This window comes from Hyposmocoma kahamanoa, unplaced genomic scaffold, assembly GCF_003589595.1.
Source record: "Hyposmocoma kahamanoa isolate Upper Pololo Valley unplaced genomic scaffold, ASM358959v1 202, whole genome shotgun sequence".
Taxonomy (NCBI): Eukaryota; Metazoa; Arthropoda; class Insecta; order Lepidoptera; family Cosmopterigidae; genus Hyposmocoma; species Hyposmocoma kahamanoa.
The window spans coordinates 9,068,417-9,081,828 of NW_020653726.1; the positions used below are offsets into that span (position 1 = coordinate 9,068,417).

The window sequence follows — 13,412 nt, forward strand, 5'->3', positions numbered from 1 at the left end:
AAAAGTATATACAGTAATAAACCAAGTCATTAAGAAATACAAAACTTTAAATTTTTTGGTAGTTAAATCATACAATTAATTCACTGAAATAAAACTATATCGAGCACTACTTCGACTGTTACAACAACTGCTTACTTTACAACTTAACTAAAATTATTCTCTTGTAACTTAGAAACATTTTATATATACCGTATTAGTGAAACGTTGACAAAATCATTTTAAGGAAATAAAACATACGGAAATGTAAATAAATCTACATTTATTGCTATACTTACTATACATAGAGGCTAATAGGTTTCCTCAATTAAAAAATCATGCACCGATTTGTTGTACCTCTCAGGGAAGGTTTCCGTCAGTTCGTTGCGAGTCAACCACTCAGCCTTGCTTTTGCTGTGAGCGCTTCCGCTCTTGTAGTTGGCATAGTAGAAAAATACCTATTGGAAGATCGATGACATTTTACTAAAGATGTACCAACTAAAAGGCGGCAAGGACGACAAATCTGCCAAATTTATATAGTCAGCGACAAGAACGCAATCAGACCACCTTGAATTTGACAGGGTTATTGTTGGATAATAAAAAGAATAAAAACATTTCGACGCACAATGAGTTTTAAGGCACACATTTTACTGATTAATTTTCAAAACAATAATTATACCAGTGAAATAAAAATAAGAAAAAGTATTTTAAAAAGCACGTAGCCAATAATAATGTTGTTCTAAATGACGTATTTAAAAATAATAATTTCGTCAAGCTATATATTTTGACAATCATAACTATACAATTATAATTACAAAAAGAAATCGATTAGTTGAAAAACTGAAGTTGCCTACGGAAATGAACGAACGGTTCCGCGCCGAAATTACTGATATTTGAACATAATCCGCAATCGGCAAATATCTAGTTTTATACATATAGAATCCATTTAGACAAGCCTACTTGGTACTTGGTGTAACGGGCTGGTGTCTGCAACTCGACGACATGGCGCCTATTTTTTTTGCGCCTATTAGACAAGCCTAACGTGCGTACATAATATCAAGCCAATATACGTATTGTTGATATAAAGTTTTTACTGTATACCGAAGTAAGCTCACAGGAAACAAAATACGACGCACAACAAAGTAGGAATATGAGAAACTATTAAGATTAATTTAACGTCAATAAATGCCAACAGTCACTGATACTAGGGCCTCGTCACAAATAATCTTGGATTCCGCAGCATTTTTAACGTATTCTATTCTAAACTCTTAACGTATTCCACTTTAAAAAAATAAAAATTACTTCATTAAATAAATGCAGGATGAGGTTGTGGCTATGCGACCTCTTTCATCGTCATCCCACCTTTTTATCCCCCTGTTCCCTGGTTTCTGGTCAATTAATAAAAATTTTGAATAGTTTCTAATTCTTTTTCTCCGTCATTCTTACTTATTTGTTATAATACCAAGTGACGGGACGAACAAGTCGTGCACCTGGTGGCGACACGTCTATCCACAGCAGTTGCAGTGCCACTCACAACATTAAATCGTAAAGATCTTAAGGGTACTGCTACTGCACCCATCATCCTGAGACATATAAGTTGACAAGTCCCATGTGCTTGTAATTTCACCAGCACCCCTTACCCTTCAAAGCCGGAACGCAGAAATAGTCACATTACTGCTTGGCGGCAGAAATAGGTAAGGTGGCAGTATTTCCTTGGACCAACTCATTCACAAGCTCTACTGCTACAAAAAATTTACATTGCTCCGTTTCGTTCCGTCGTCGTCACTCCCATCAAAATTCTCGGAGAGAAAAGGGTGATAAAAAAGTGGGATGACGATGAGAGTCGCATCATCACAAGGTTAGTGTTGAATATAACTGTCATGTGCCTAATGTATCGGTAGGGGGGGGGGAATCCCCCTAGCGCCGAACAGCACATAGTAGGTACCGAACAGATCACGTCCAAACATGAAATAATGCTCTCATTTGCTCTCGTTTATGAAAAGACGTTAAACTTAAAGGAAAGAAATCCCCCGCGGCGTGGGAGGCCTTAGTCTCGCTCGATACGATTTACAGATGACATTCTACACATTTCGCACGGAAATCAGTTGCATCGAGAGAATACATTGCGTGTATTGCATTTTCTTTAATCATTGGGTACATTTTACATTGAAATACTTTTGTGGCAAATATATTAATAAACGTTGTTGTAATCGAAATTTTACTTAGGTATAGTGTGTCCCTACGTTCGGACAATATCTGATTCCCTAGTACCGGACAAGTATATTTTTACCCATACAAGGTCCCTAGTAGGGAGACAATCTTATTTTGGCAAAATGTTCTATGCTATATAATTTGCTCTACTACCAGATGCTGCTATAGAGAACAAACAAGGAAACGTCGAGCAGAAAAAAGTGAAATTTTGACTGATTCGCCAAATAGAAGTTTAGAAAAAAAATATAATGAAAAAACAAATAAAAGAAGAAGGTAATCGCAGAATTAAAAAGACGAAAGACATATGACAAATAAAGCCGGTTGAAAAACCACTAGAGAGGTACAACTGTGTTGTTTGTTGCGAAGACTACGAAGAAGACTGGATTCAGTGTGAGTCATGTAAAGAATGGACACATAAAACCTGCGCGGATATCCCACAGTGCCCAGATCTCTATGTTTGTAATCGTTGTAATATTTTGTAAGTTATCTTTAAATTGTTTTCACTAAATTGAATTATTGTTTGCGTTGATTTATTGAGTCTATAATGGCCGTGTTTCTTAAAATTATATACATATGTTAGATTATATACTTCCGGACACATAATTCGAGCCACCACGCATTTTCAGTACTAAGTGTCATAAGCTTAAACAGTGTTTGATTGATCAAAAATCTTTATGCAATTTTGAAACTGGTATACTAAACGTCTTTTCCATAAGTCCTTGTTGGGACTTTAGACTTGCAAAACCGGCGAAAACTTTTTCTTCGATGATAACACTATTTTTGTATTCTTGCCCTTTACGACAAAAATGCGAGGTGGCGCGATTTATGTGTCCGGGAGTATATTATATTAAATAATGAGTACATTATGTTTCAGTATGTTTGCTGTATTAATGAAAGATTAATTGACTAAGTTTTTATTTCAGAAATCTCGATGTTAACGGTATTGGCCGATATTAGGGGTTTGAATAAATACTTACCCGGTACTAGGTGCCACTTTTCAATGATACCAAAAACGAGACCATTGATTAGTTTCTTTTTTCAGTTGTTAAAATTGTTCGATAGTTATATATGTTGATTTATTTGAATGTCTAATATGATTGTGTATCTCAAAATGTTACGTCGTAATAAAACATTATCTGAGTTTGTTTATTTTTTGCAAAACCTTAAGTGTCCGGTACTCGAGGGACTCCCCCTACATATACATAAGTGGCGACTTACCTTAGCGCCAAGTTTGCCAACAATTTCACAGGGATATTTGTATTTATAGAAGCCACAGGGCGCGTTGGAAAGAAACTGCACTTTTAGCTCTGACCCGCACTGCTCCTTTACTATTCGTTCAGCTGTCTGTACACAAGACACAGTACATTAATTAGTTAAAATCAAATGCAGGCGTAGAGATTCTAAAAATATAATAGTAATAACGTACACACTCGCGGGTGCCATGGACACACACATAGACAACCACAAATTACCTACACCCAAATTCACGAGAGAAATAAATGTAGGCCATATAAATTTATATGGCCAAAATTTATTATTATTATATTTCTTCCGGCCCGGGAATCGAACCCGGGACCTCTATGTAGTAGACCAGCATGGTTATGTTTAAAAGCATATTTTTACTTTTAAAAAGCTTTACTTTTACTTAAGCTTTACTTTATTTTTACATTTAAAGTGTCTGCAGCTATCACTAATGTTAGTTATAGAATCTTTATCTGGTTACTCTTTATACCTGTACATTGTAGTAGGGTATAAAGTACTGTACACTGTACATTGTAGAGTACATACCTGTATATTTAGTATTTATTGCTCATGCTCTTTACTATCTCTTTACATATAAATAAATTAACTATAAGTGGATCAAAGCATTAAGTTTTGTAACTCCATCTAGTGGTTTTCCAGTGTATCACAATAACATTTTCAACACTGATCAATATATTCAGCTGTTACTTCTTTGTATTGTTAGATAGCGCTTTAAACAGTTTTAACTTATGTACTGCATTATGAACACTCGAAACATGGTTTAAAGCAAGCGCGACCTAACTTATTACAATATTTCTACTAGTTCTTTATCCAAAAAGGCATTTATCGATTATATAACCAGAAATAGAGACGAAATGTCATTTAATTTGCTTAAAAATTATTCTGCCAAATTATTACTGTGACAACTGCGCTCCGATTTGTCTGCCCATTCGAAACGTGTCGTCAATTGTTTCATTTGTAAACGACCAGTTTAACTTGAGCTTTGCTATAATGGACGAAAATTACATATTTAACATTTAATTACCGATGAAATGTGATTCCGTTTGTTTCGTAATTAGATGTTTCGCTGTTTTTCCCACACCACCGAAAGGAACAGCCCCCATTGTTAATATTATCTTTATTACAATAAATACAGAACATTTTTGGAATATACGGAGACGTACACCCGTCTAATAGGTCAGTTGTTGGCGCTGTACTATTTCAGTTTCATAATTTGTGTTTTCAGCGCAAACGATAGCTGATATTTAAAAGTGATATATACGGCCCACTGAACTCATGGGCTAAATGGCCAGGGATGGATTTTATTTCGCCTCTATTTCTGGTTATATACTCGATGCCGACACGCAACCTCAAACTGCAATAATCTTTATATAATAGGTAAAATTTCAAATTTTACTAAGACTTGTAATCGTCACATTGATTACGTGTCACGGGATTGGCGCTATGTGGGGATCCTAACATTTGATTATTTTTTTAAATTTATCGATTGCTGGTGCGTCGCTAGTTTGATGATAAAAACACTATTTTGTATTAATTTAAACGATTTCGATGTTTTTTCAGCATTGCACATCACCTGCTTAAATAGCAACATTTATATAGAAATTTTAGCAAGCCGCTAATATGAAATTATTCGGCAGGATTTGAAGCATTTTTTCCAGAATTGTAAAATTGATTACCAGAAGGTGTGTGTTGGGCGCGCGACCTTACCTCCCGTTTAATCCGGACCCCGGTATGAAAAAACAAACGAAATTAGATATTGCCATACTAAGCCGAGCCAACTGTACCAACTGGTACTTTCACACCTCGGTTTTCCACTCAAGTTTAAATATTAAATTAAGGACTCAATTTAAGTCGTTGCATAATTACAAACGGATGGTCACCCATTAGATACTTAAATTTTGAGTTTCTTAATTCTTTGATATATTTTTAAGCGATGGATTTATAGCCACAATAATTAAAATATAATAAAAACTGAGAATTAATAAATATTATTAGATGTGGAAAATTTGTGGGGTATATGAATTTTGCTCTCCCAAATTTGGGTACTTTAACCTAGATTTTTGGGGATTTCAAATAATTACCATTGACAAAGCTTTCCTTTTTGAAGACAGAGTAAAACGACGTTTGCAGAATGCAAAATTTTAAATAGTCATGTAGTTATTGTCGACAGTTTTATCGATAGACTGTGAAAAAAGGTAAAACTTTGCCAAAAAATATATGATTTGTAAATGTTATGACAATTAACACAAGGTAATTTCTAAGGCAATTAACACACTGCACCGCGCCACGCAACGGTGCACGAGACGCGGAATCGCGCACGAGACGCGGAATCGCGGGCGCGGTGGCGGAGACGCATATCTGCGTTAACGCGCGGTTTAATCTATGCGTGGTCAGCGTTCTAGCGACCCCGCGCCACTTAAGGTATTCACGTCGTAGTTGTTCGCCGTAGTAATTGTACATGTAGCTGAGATCCTTCTTTGACATGAATGGTTAATAATACAGAATTCATTAAAAACGCACAGTTATACTGTCTATTTGGTTTTTGTTTACTCAAATAAAAAGACACCGAAGATATTGGGTACAGCCCTTTTTACGAACCAGATCGATAAATGGATCATTTCAACTTCATTACAAAGATTTAAGAAAATATAAAGATAAATTTGGTCGATTTTCAATAGCAAATCTAAATTCATTGACGTCAAGACCCATTGTAGACAACTGAACAGGACGTGTTCAGTGAGAAGCTTTGTCAGTGTGTTGGAAGGCGCGTGTTTTCCGAGCAAACTGAGGTACTTCAGTACAACGTTAAAAACCGCAGCTACACGCTTCGTCGCGGAGCAGTGTGTTAACCGCCTAATGATTACTACTTAATTGCGTTATTGCCTTGTTTATTAGTATAATGACAGTTGGCCTTCTAGAACCGAAATCAGTTTTTATTCATACACGTTTTAACAAGGACCGACGAATTTGATTATCTATATTGAATTAAAGTGAATAATTTTAAAATATGTCTTCTCTTTGCATTTTTAATAGACATAATTCTAAATGCAGTGAATGTATGTATGAACTCACAAAAATTAACAATTCAAATGGACCTGTGCTCAGCAGTTGACGAATAGTGATGATTCAAATGAAACGAGTTAACTAGGCACTTAAGTAGGCAGACGCTAACCTTTAGTGTAAAGTTTTTGTTTCACTATAGTTTTATATCTTGTAAATAAAATTTTTGAATATCAACCAGAAATCTTGTTATACATGGGGCGCACTATAAGTTTCCGGAATGAATAAGAAAAAATACTACAAATGGTAAGAAATGAAATTATTGTTTCTCAAAATATTCTCCGTTAAGCGTTAATGAACTTTTTCATACGAATGAACATTTATGCCACTCCTCCGTGACAATCTCTGAAACATATTTTTCAAACTCTTCGACAGCCACTTCAGGTGATAAAAATCGTAACCGCGTAACTGGTTCTTAATTTTTGGAAATAAATAAAAGTCACAAGGTGCGAGGTCGGGACTGTTACCCGGGATGGCTCATAATGTCAACGTTGTTCACCTTCAAACATTCATTTGTCTGTGTGGCCGTGTGAGAACTGGCATTAGCGTGGTGCAAGATGATACGGCGTTTACGATTATTTTTACGGAGTTTGTCAATAACTTCCGGCAAACAAATGGTCGTGTATCAATCACTATTCACGGTACAACGATACTCTAAAGCAACAGTAGCCACGTGTCCAGTTTTATTTAAAAAAGAAGCAATCATCCTCTTAGAGGCATTTTACACGCGCGTCACTTTGGTTGGTTTCGGCATCTCGAAAGACCCATACGCTCGATTGCTGCTTTGTTTTGGGATCGTAACTATAAATCCATGTTTCGTCACCTGTTACTATATCCCACACCAAATTTGACGCCCCTTGTTGAATCTGGTAAACATGGCATTGCACTAAGTGACGCGATCCGTTTTTTGAGCCTCAGTCAAATTGTGTGGGATCCACCGAGAGCACTGCTTATTCACACCCAAATGTTTGTGTAGTATTGATTGTATTTGAACTATGTCTGTGCCTAAAGATGCCCGAATCTCATAGTATGTCGTATACGGCGCACAGCATCGATGTTTATGTTGTTCACAGCAGTGGACGGGCGACCATCACGAAATTCGTCACACACACGACCGCATTTGAATTCTGTAAACCAGCTATACATAGGCGTCTTGCATGGTGCTTCATCACCAAAAGCAGTTTGAAGTTCGCTCCGCTGAGCTGTTAAATTACACTTAAAGTCGTAGAAATCATACTACGAAAATTTTCACGACTTAAATCCATGGTGATGTAGACAACCAATTTATAAAATGACGCCACAATATAAAAAGACGTGACAGTCAAATGAAACAAACTGTATTCTACAGCCAAAGATTTCCATTATTCAAATGTTGTAATTACTTTTTAAATATTGTTTATGTAAGTGGCCAATTTCGGAAACTTATAGTGCGCCCTATGTAAAAGCGTATATACATTGACCCCTTAAATGAAGAAGTGTAAGAATGTTCATTTCTTTAAACTTCTCTCTTAAAGATACTCTGGGGCCCAGATTGTAAATTGCCTTAACCACATACCCTCATAACTGATTACCTATCAAATTTGTTATGTAGTTATTGATCACATATTTCTTACTTGTCTCAGAGTCTCGCCTTCTTTCCACAGACCCTGTGGCAGGAGGGTCTTTATATCTTTGCCAAGTTTGTGAGGCATGACCAACACCAAGTGCCTTTGAAGGAATCTATCTGTTGAGGATTTATCACCTTTTTTATCTGCTTCTGTAAAACGATTTAATTATTTCATTCAATAATTATTCAGTGGTGAAAACTGGTGAAAACTGTCACAAAATTGTACATGAGGTGGTGAGCATTGATATTACATCGGCCTAAGGTAGAAAAGTGCAATCACATATTACAGATTTAAATAATTTCAAAATCACAGAGGTCTCAGAGAATCAAAACAGTCATGTTTCTATCAGGTTCCTAACAGAACCAAAAGCTTAAATTTAAAATAACTGAAATTAGAAATTTCTCCAAAATTTTATAACAAACGGGGAGATAGAAAATTGTTGGGACTGCACTCACCATAATAATAGGAAGGAACAATCTTGATAGTTAAGATAGTATTGTATTAGAAGTTATTGCCTATTAATGGTATGAGTATCTCAACCCCTCCTATGTAAAATATTGTATGTCGAAATTGCCAAGTTTACAAGGGAGCATTTTAAAGTTTTGAAATTTCTGAAATGAGTATAGGGCCATTCCAAAGTGACAGGTGGGACATTTTGACTCCTTTTTGTCGAACTTTAAGTAATTTCTCCCTAACCATTGGTTAATTGGACTTAAAATGAAAATATCATGAAGCCAGATATGCAACTTAACCGCAACCATTTATTTACATTAATTTATGACCTTATTTATACTCAAAATTTTTAAGTTTCTACTCACGACACTCGCCTGTTTGAGTTGATGGCTTCATTTTCATTTTATTTTATTGCCAAGATCAAGACAAACTATTAATATTTTGTTCAGCAAGTTTTCATATGTGATAATTTGAATGTTAAAGTTCTATTTTATATACACACTTCAGTAATAACTTTGATAAATATTAAGGAAATTAATATGTTAAGTTGTGACGGGTGGGACACGATTTTGTGACGAGTGGGACGAGTTACAATTGAAGACACAGAATTAATAAAATTACACTGTTTAATATAAGATCTATCGTTAAGACATTTTAACCCAAAAAAAAACCCCAATTAAAGAACTGATAAAGTAATCCTGTTATTTTTCCGAAAGACTATCTATGACGACATGAAATGAAAGTCACGCTTGTAAAATGCGTTAATAAATTTGAAAAATTCTGCCTCATACTCGAAGATTATGACAATTGTATCATATCGAAATATATGAAATTTTTGAAATGTTGCTCTAATATATAGTGACAACATGTGGAGACAGACTTTTCATGAATTTCCTGATACTAAAAATCAGCAGGTAAAATGTTGTCAGTTTTTTTTATGTGTTAAAATGTCTTAATTATGAGAAAAATTATAAAATACTTCCTTACAAATGTTGGATCTACATATAAACAGAGTATTTTTTTAAATTCTAGGTATTCAAATGTAACTTGTCCTACCTGTGACAAAATGGTGTCCCAATCGTCACAATTTAATCGCAACTGTTACACATCAAACAAACAAGCAAACATCGTAAAAACTCGAATCCATGAAAGTACAAACATTCAATCAAAGTAAAAAGTTTAGAAGTGTGTCCTACTCATCTCTGTGACGGGTGGGACACACTGCAAAATCTTAATTTTTACATTCCTATTTACCTGCACAATGCCCAACCAAGCCAAAATAATTACCCTTACCATAATTGTTATTTTTACAGAAGCAAATGCCAATAGATTGCATATTTATTGGTTAAAATAAAAATATTTATGTTTCATTGTGACAGGTGGGACTTGAAATTAGTATTTATTGAAACTTTAATGACTCTTCACCATATATACTTCCATGCAATCACTTATCACTGTTTTAAAATTAGTAAACTGTATTTTCTTCAACAATAATAACTTATTTAGAAAGATGCACAAATAACTACAGAAATTGTTGCTAACATTATAGAAAAAAGTGTTTCACCATAGATGATTACATTAATTTCTAATGATTTGATTTATTGGGCGTATTCCAGTCATACAATTAAAACCAAATTGTGTAATTTATTTTTTTGAGCCGCAGTATCATTTTCACTGGAATGACCCCATAACATGTGACTTTAGCATTTCTCAGTTTTATTCGCCAAAGCTCATAACTCACATAGAGTATTATAAAATGTAGATATCAACTAGACAAACAATCACAATTTATTTTATAATTTTATCCTAACGCAGATGGGGGGTAACCAGCAGGTAAACTAAAGTGAGACTGTGCAGGTCAGGTGACAGTTTAAAATTGTAAAATAATTGTGGTTGTTCATCTAACCAATAGCAAGGGTTTTATAATGCTCTATGTGAGTAATGAGCTTTGCTCAATAAGACTGAGAAATGCTTAAGTCATGTGTTATGTCCATTTCAGAGGATTCAAAACATTATAATGCTCCCTTGTAAACTTGGCAAATTTGACATACTTTACATAGGAGATGTCGATCTATGTTTCAAAGTATGAAAAAGTTCTACATAAATGTCTAAATGAAAAGTATCAACAATGTTCAATTGGCTAAGATTCAAATTGAAATTGCTGTTATATAATTACTTGTTCTTGTTACATAATATTTTTAAAATTTCACACCACAGTGGACCTTTGACATACATATTGGATTACAATATACAATTTACCTACCAGTAGTAATACTGGCAAATTGGAACTGTGCAAATTCTTCGTTGGATGCATCTTCAAAGTCCTGTGCTGTGTTTTTACTAACAACTTCCATGTCCACTTCAATAGAATCGTTTTTGAGGAGCTCAGCTTGAATTCTACAATTATTAATATTTTTTTTATTATCAGTTTGAAAATATCAGAATGAAAATTTCATAAACACCCAAAAAATGTCCTTTCAAAGTATTGGTTCCAACCTTCTTGGATGGTGGAGCCAACGATTATAGTTTTATTTATCTGTAAATAAGAGTTTGAGTTTGATTGAGTCTGTTTGCTTTGCTTTGCTGTTTAGGTACCAGTTTTAAAAACTTACTTACATTAAATACATATTTTGTGTTAACAGCATAAAATTACTTACTTATCTTGTTCACGTCTCAATTCATGAGCAGATTTCAAACTTTTCTCAATTTCCATGGTGGCCAACATGTCCTTATATTTCTTCTGAATATCGTTCAGCGGTGGAGTTACAACTGGTAGCCGTTCGATGCAAACTCCTGTCACGATGTCCCATGATGATGTAGTACTTACACCTGTAACATTTTCCTTGCCGTTACAAACGACACCGATTGCAAACGTTACCAGTTGCAATTGTTAGGTTACCTCTTAATAGAATTTTACTACAAATCCTTAATTCTGCTTGTATTAGGGTTTTGTAGAGCATTATTGTCTAAAGAAATGACATATACAATCAAAAGTGTCTTAAATAATCAGAATATAGTAATTTCTAAATTATTTATATTTTCCAAGCCAGCTGATTTTAGTTAGTATTTTGTAATTCTTATTTCTTTTCTTTCAGTTAGTGAAAAGGCAATGGTATAAAACCAAAAAGCACCTTTATTAATTCTAGCTGTCATTCAGAATTTTAGATTGTGCCTTTTCGTCCAAAAAGTTGAGACTAGGGCCTTTAAGGCACTGTTGGGTAGTTTTCCGAAAACAAATTGAACATTAAAAAAATTCGAAAAATCAAAATTTTAGGCTAATATTAGGAAGGCTAATTATGTTCGTCATTCAGAAATATCTTTTGAAGTTTTATTTAGCTTGAATTATAAAATAAAATTGTGTCGTTAGCAAGTAGAAAAAGGAGAATTCTAATGATTGGACAACGGGGAAAAAAATCTCTTAAAAAAAGATGGCTCGAGATGGGTCCATCATTTTCGTTCAGTACCTTCAACTTTAGACAGGTGTCCTCATGAAAATATAGGAAATAATTCGGAAAAATATTTATTTTTCTGAAAAATATGATTTTCAAAATGGAAATTTTTCTTGACCCAACACTGGGCTAGGGTCACAATCACAGGGTTCTATTCAATGATTCTATATACCTAAATATATACATCCATTCGCATCTTTAGAATTTATTATTAAAGATTATTAATTTGGAAAGCTCGAGTGGCACAGACTCTCTGTCTGGATATCTCTGTCTGAAATTCCACTCCCGCGTCGGTATACGTACTTAATACGGCATAGATTTAGTCGCCGATTGAGTGTCGTATCTGTAACTGCAAAGACAACACGCCAACACCACCACTGTTGATAAAAAAGTGGATTAGTGGCGGAGTAATAACTCTCTTTCGCAATTAAAATGGCTTGAAATCTGATTCGGTCTTATCACTCTAAAGTCATAAATAACAAAAGCAACATTGCTTAGCTAGTAAAAATGAAAGTGATTTAATTCTTGTTAGGTCAAATGACATCATAAAAGTTCAGTAATTAAGTAACCTTATAGCAACAACTTTTTGTATTTATTTATTTTATTTTATTTTTTATTTTATTCAATGAACAAAGTTTCAACAGCATTCTTATACTTATTTGACAAATGTGTTTAAGCAGTACAAAAGCCAATTACAGAAACTCACTATGTATACAAAACATGTGATATTATTATTACAACATTGGGTAGAAAAATAAATTTAAATTAGTACAATAAGAACTGAGTTCACAACTAACTGTAAATTACTGATATCAATTGTCGTGTATAGGTCTGTGTAAGTATGTGTGTGTGTGTGTGTGTGTGTGTGTGTGTGTGTGTATATGTGATGGAGCGTGAGTGTCTAGTTCGCCTCCCCCTATTTCCTCAGAGAATGTGCTAGGCAGGTAAAACTAACAATGAAAGAAACTGCTCGCATCGTTAGTGCTTACAACTCGGCTTACATGGCGCACGAAATCGACGCAAATAAAACTGTTTAAGAAAATAAGTTAAATTAAAATGGTTCAATTATAGTAATTGAGTTAAATATTCAAATAAATTATATAAAGTTAACTTTGATTAATTAATAAAATGAGAAATAAATACATTATTTTAATTTATTTATTTATTTATTTATACCTCTGATGTTTCGAAGCAAAGCAGTTTTAAATGTAGTCCTAGACGTAGAAAACAGGTCAATATGTCAGAAAAATACTTGTTGTATGTTTTAGGCAATCTCACGGTCATGTCGTTAGCCTCGTAGTTTGTCCGTACAAGCGGTACGTGAAAAAGCTGCGTATGACGTGACCTTTTCTTAGGAGCTTTTAGGCTGATAATCCTATTAACTAATTCGGTA

General features: G+C 34.3%; 1 protein-coding gene across 1 annotated transcript; it reads right to left on the bottom strand.

Moving 5' to 3' along the window:
• Positions 1 to 240: 240 nt before the first annotated feature.
• LOC113227027 (39S ribosomal protein L46, mitochondrial) lies at positions 241 to 11,628 on the bottom strand. The gene is made up of 6 exons (XM_026459887.1): positions 11,470 to 11,628; positions 11,228 to 11,399; positions 10,834 to 10,967; positions 8,124 to 8,266; positions 3,406 to 3,531; positions 241 to 434 (listed from the first exon to the last, which is right to left on the bottom strand). The coding sequence occupies exons 1-6, from the start codon at positions 11,528 to 11,530 to the stop codon at positions 288 to 290; spliced, it is 783 nt and encodes a 260-aa protein (XP_026315672.1). The 5' UTR covers positions 11,531 to 11,628; the 3' UTR covers positions 241 to 287.
• Positions 11,629 to 13,412: the final 1,784 nt, after the last annotated feature.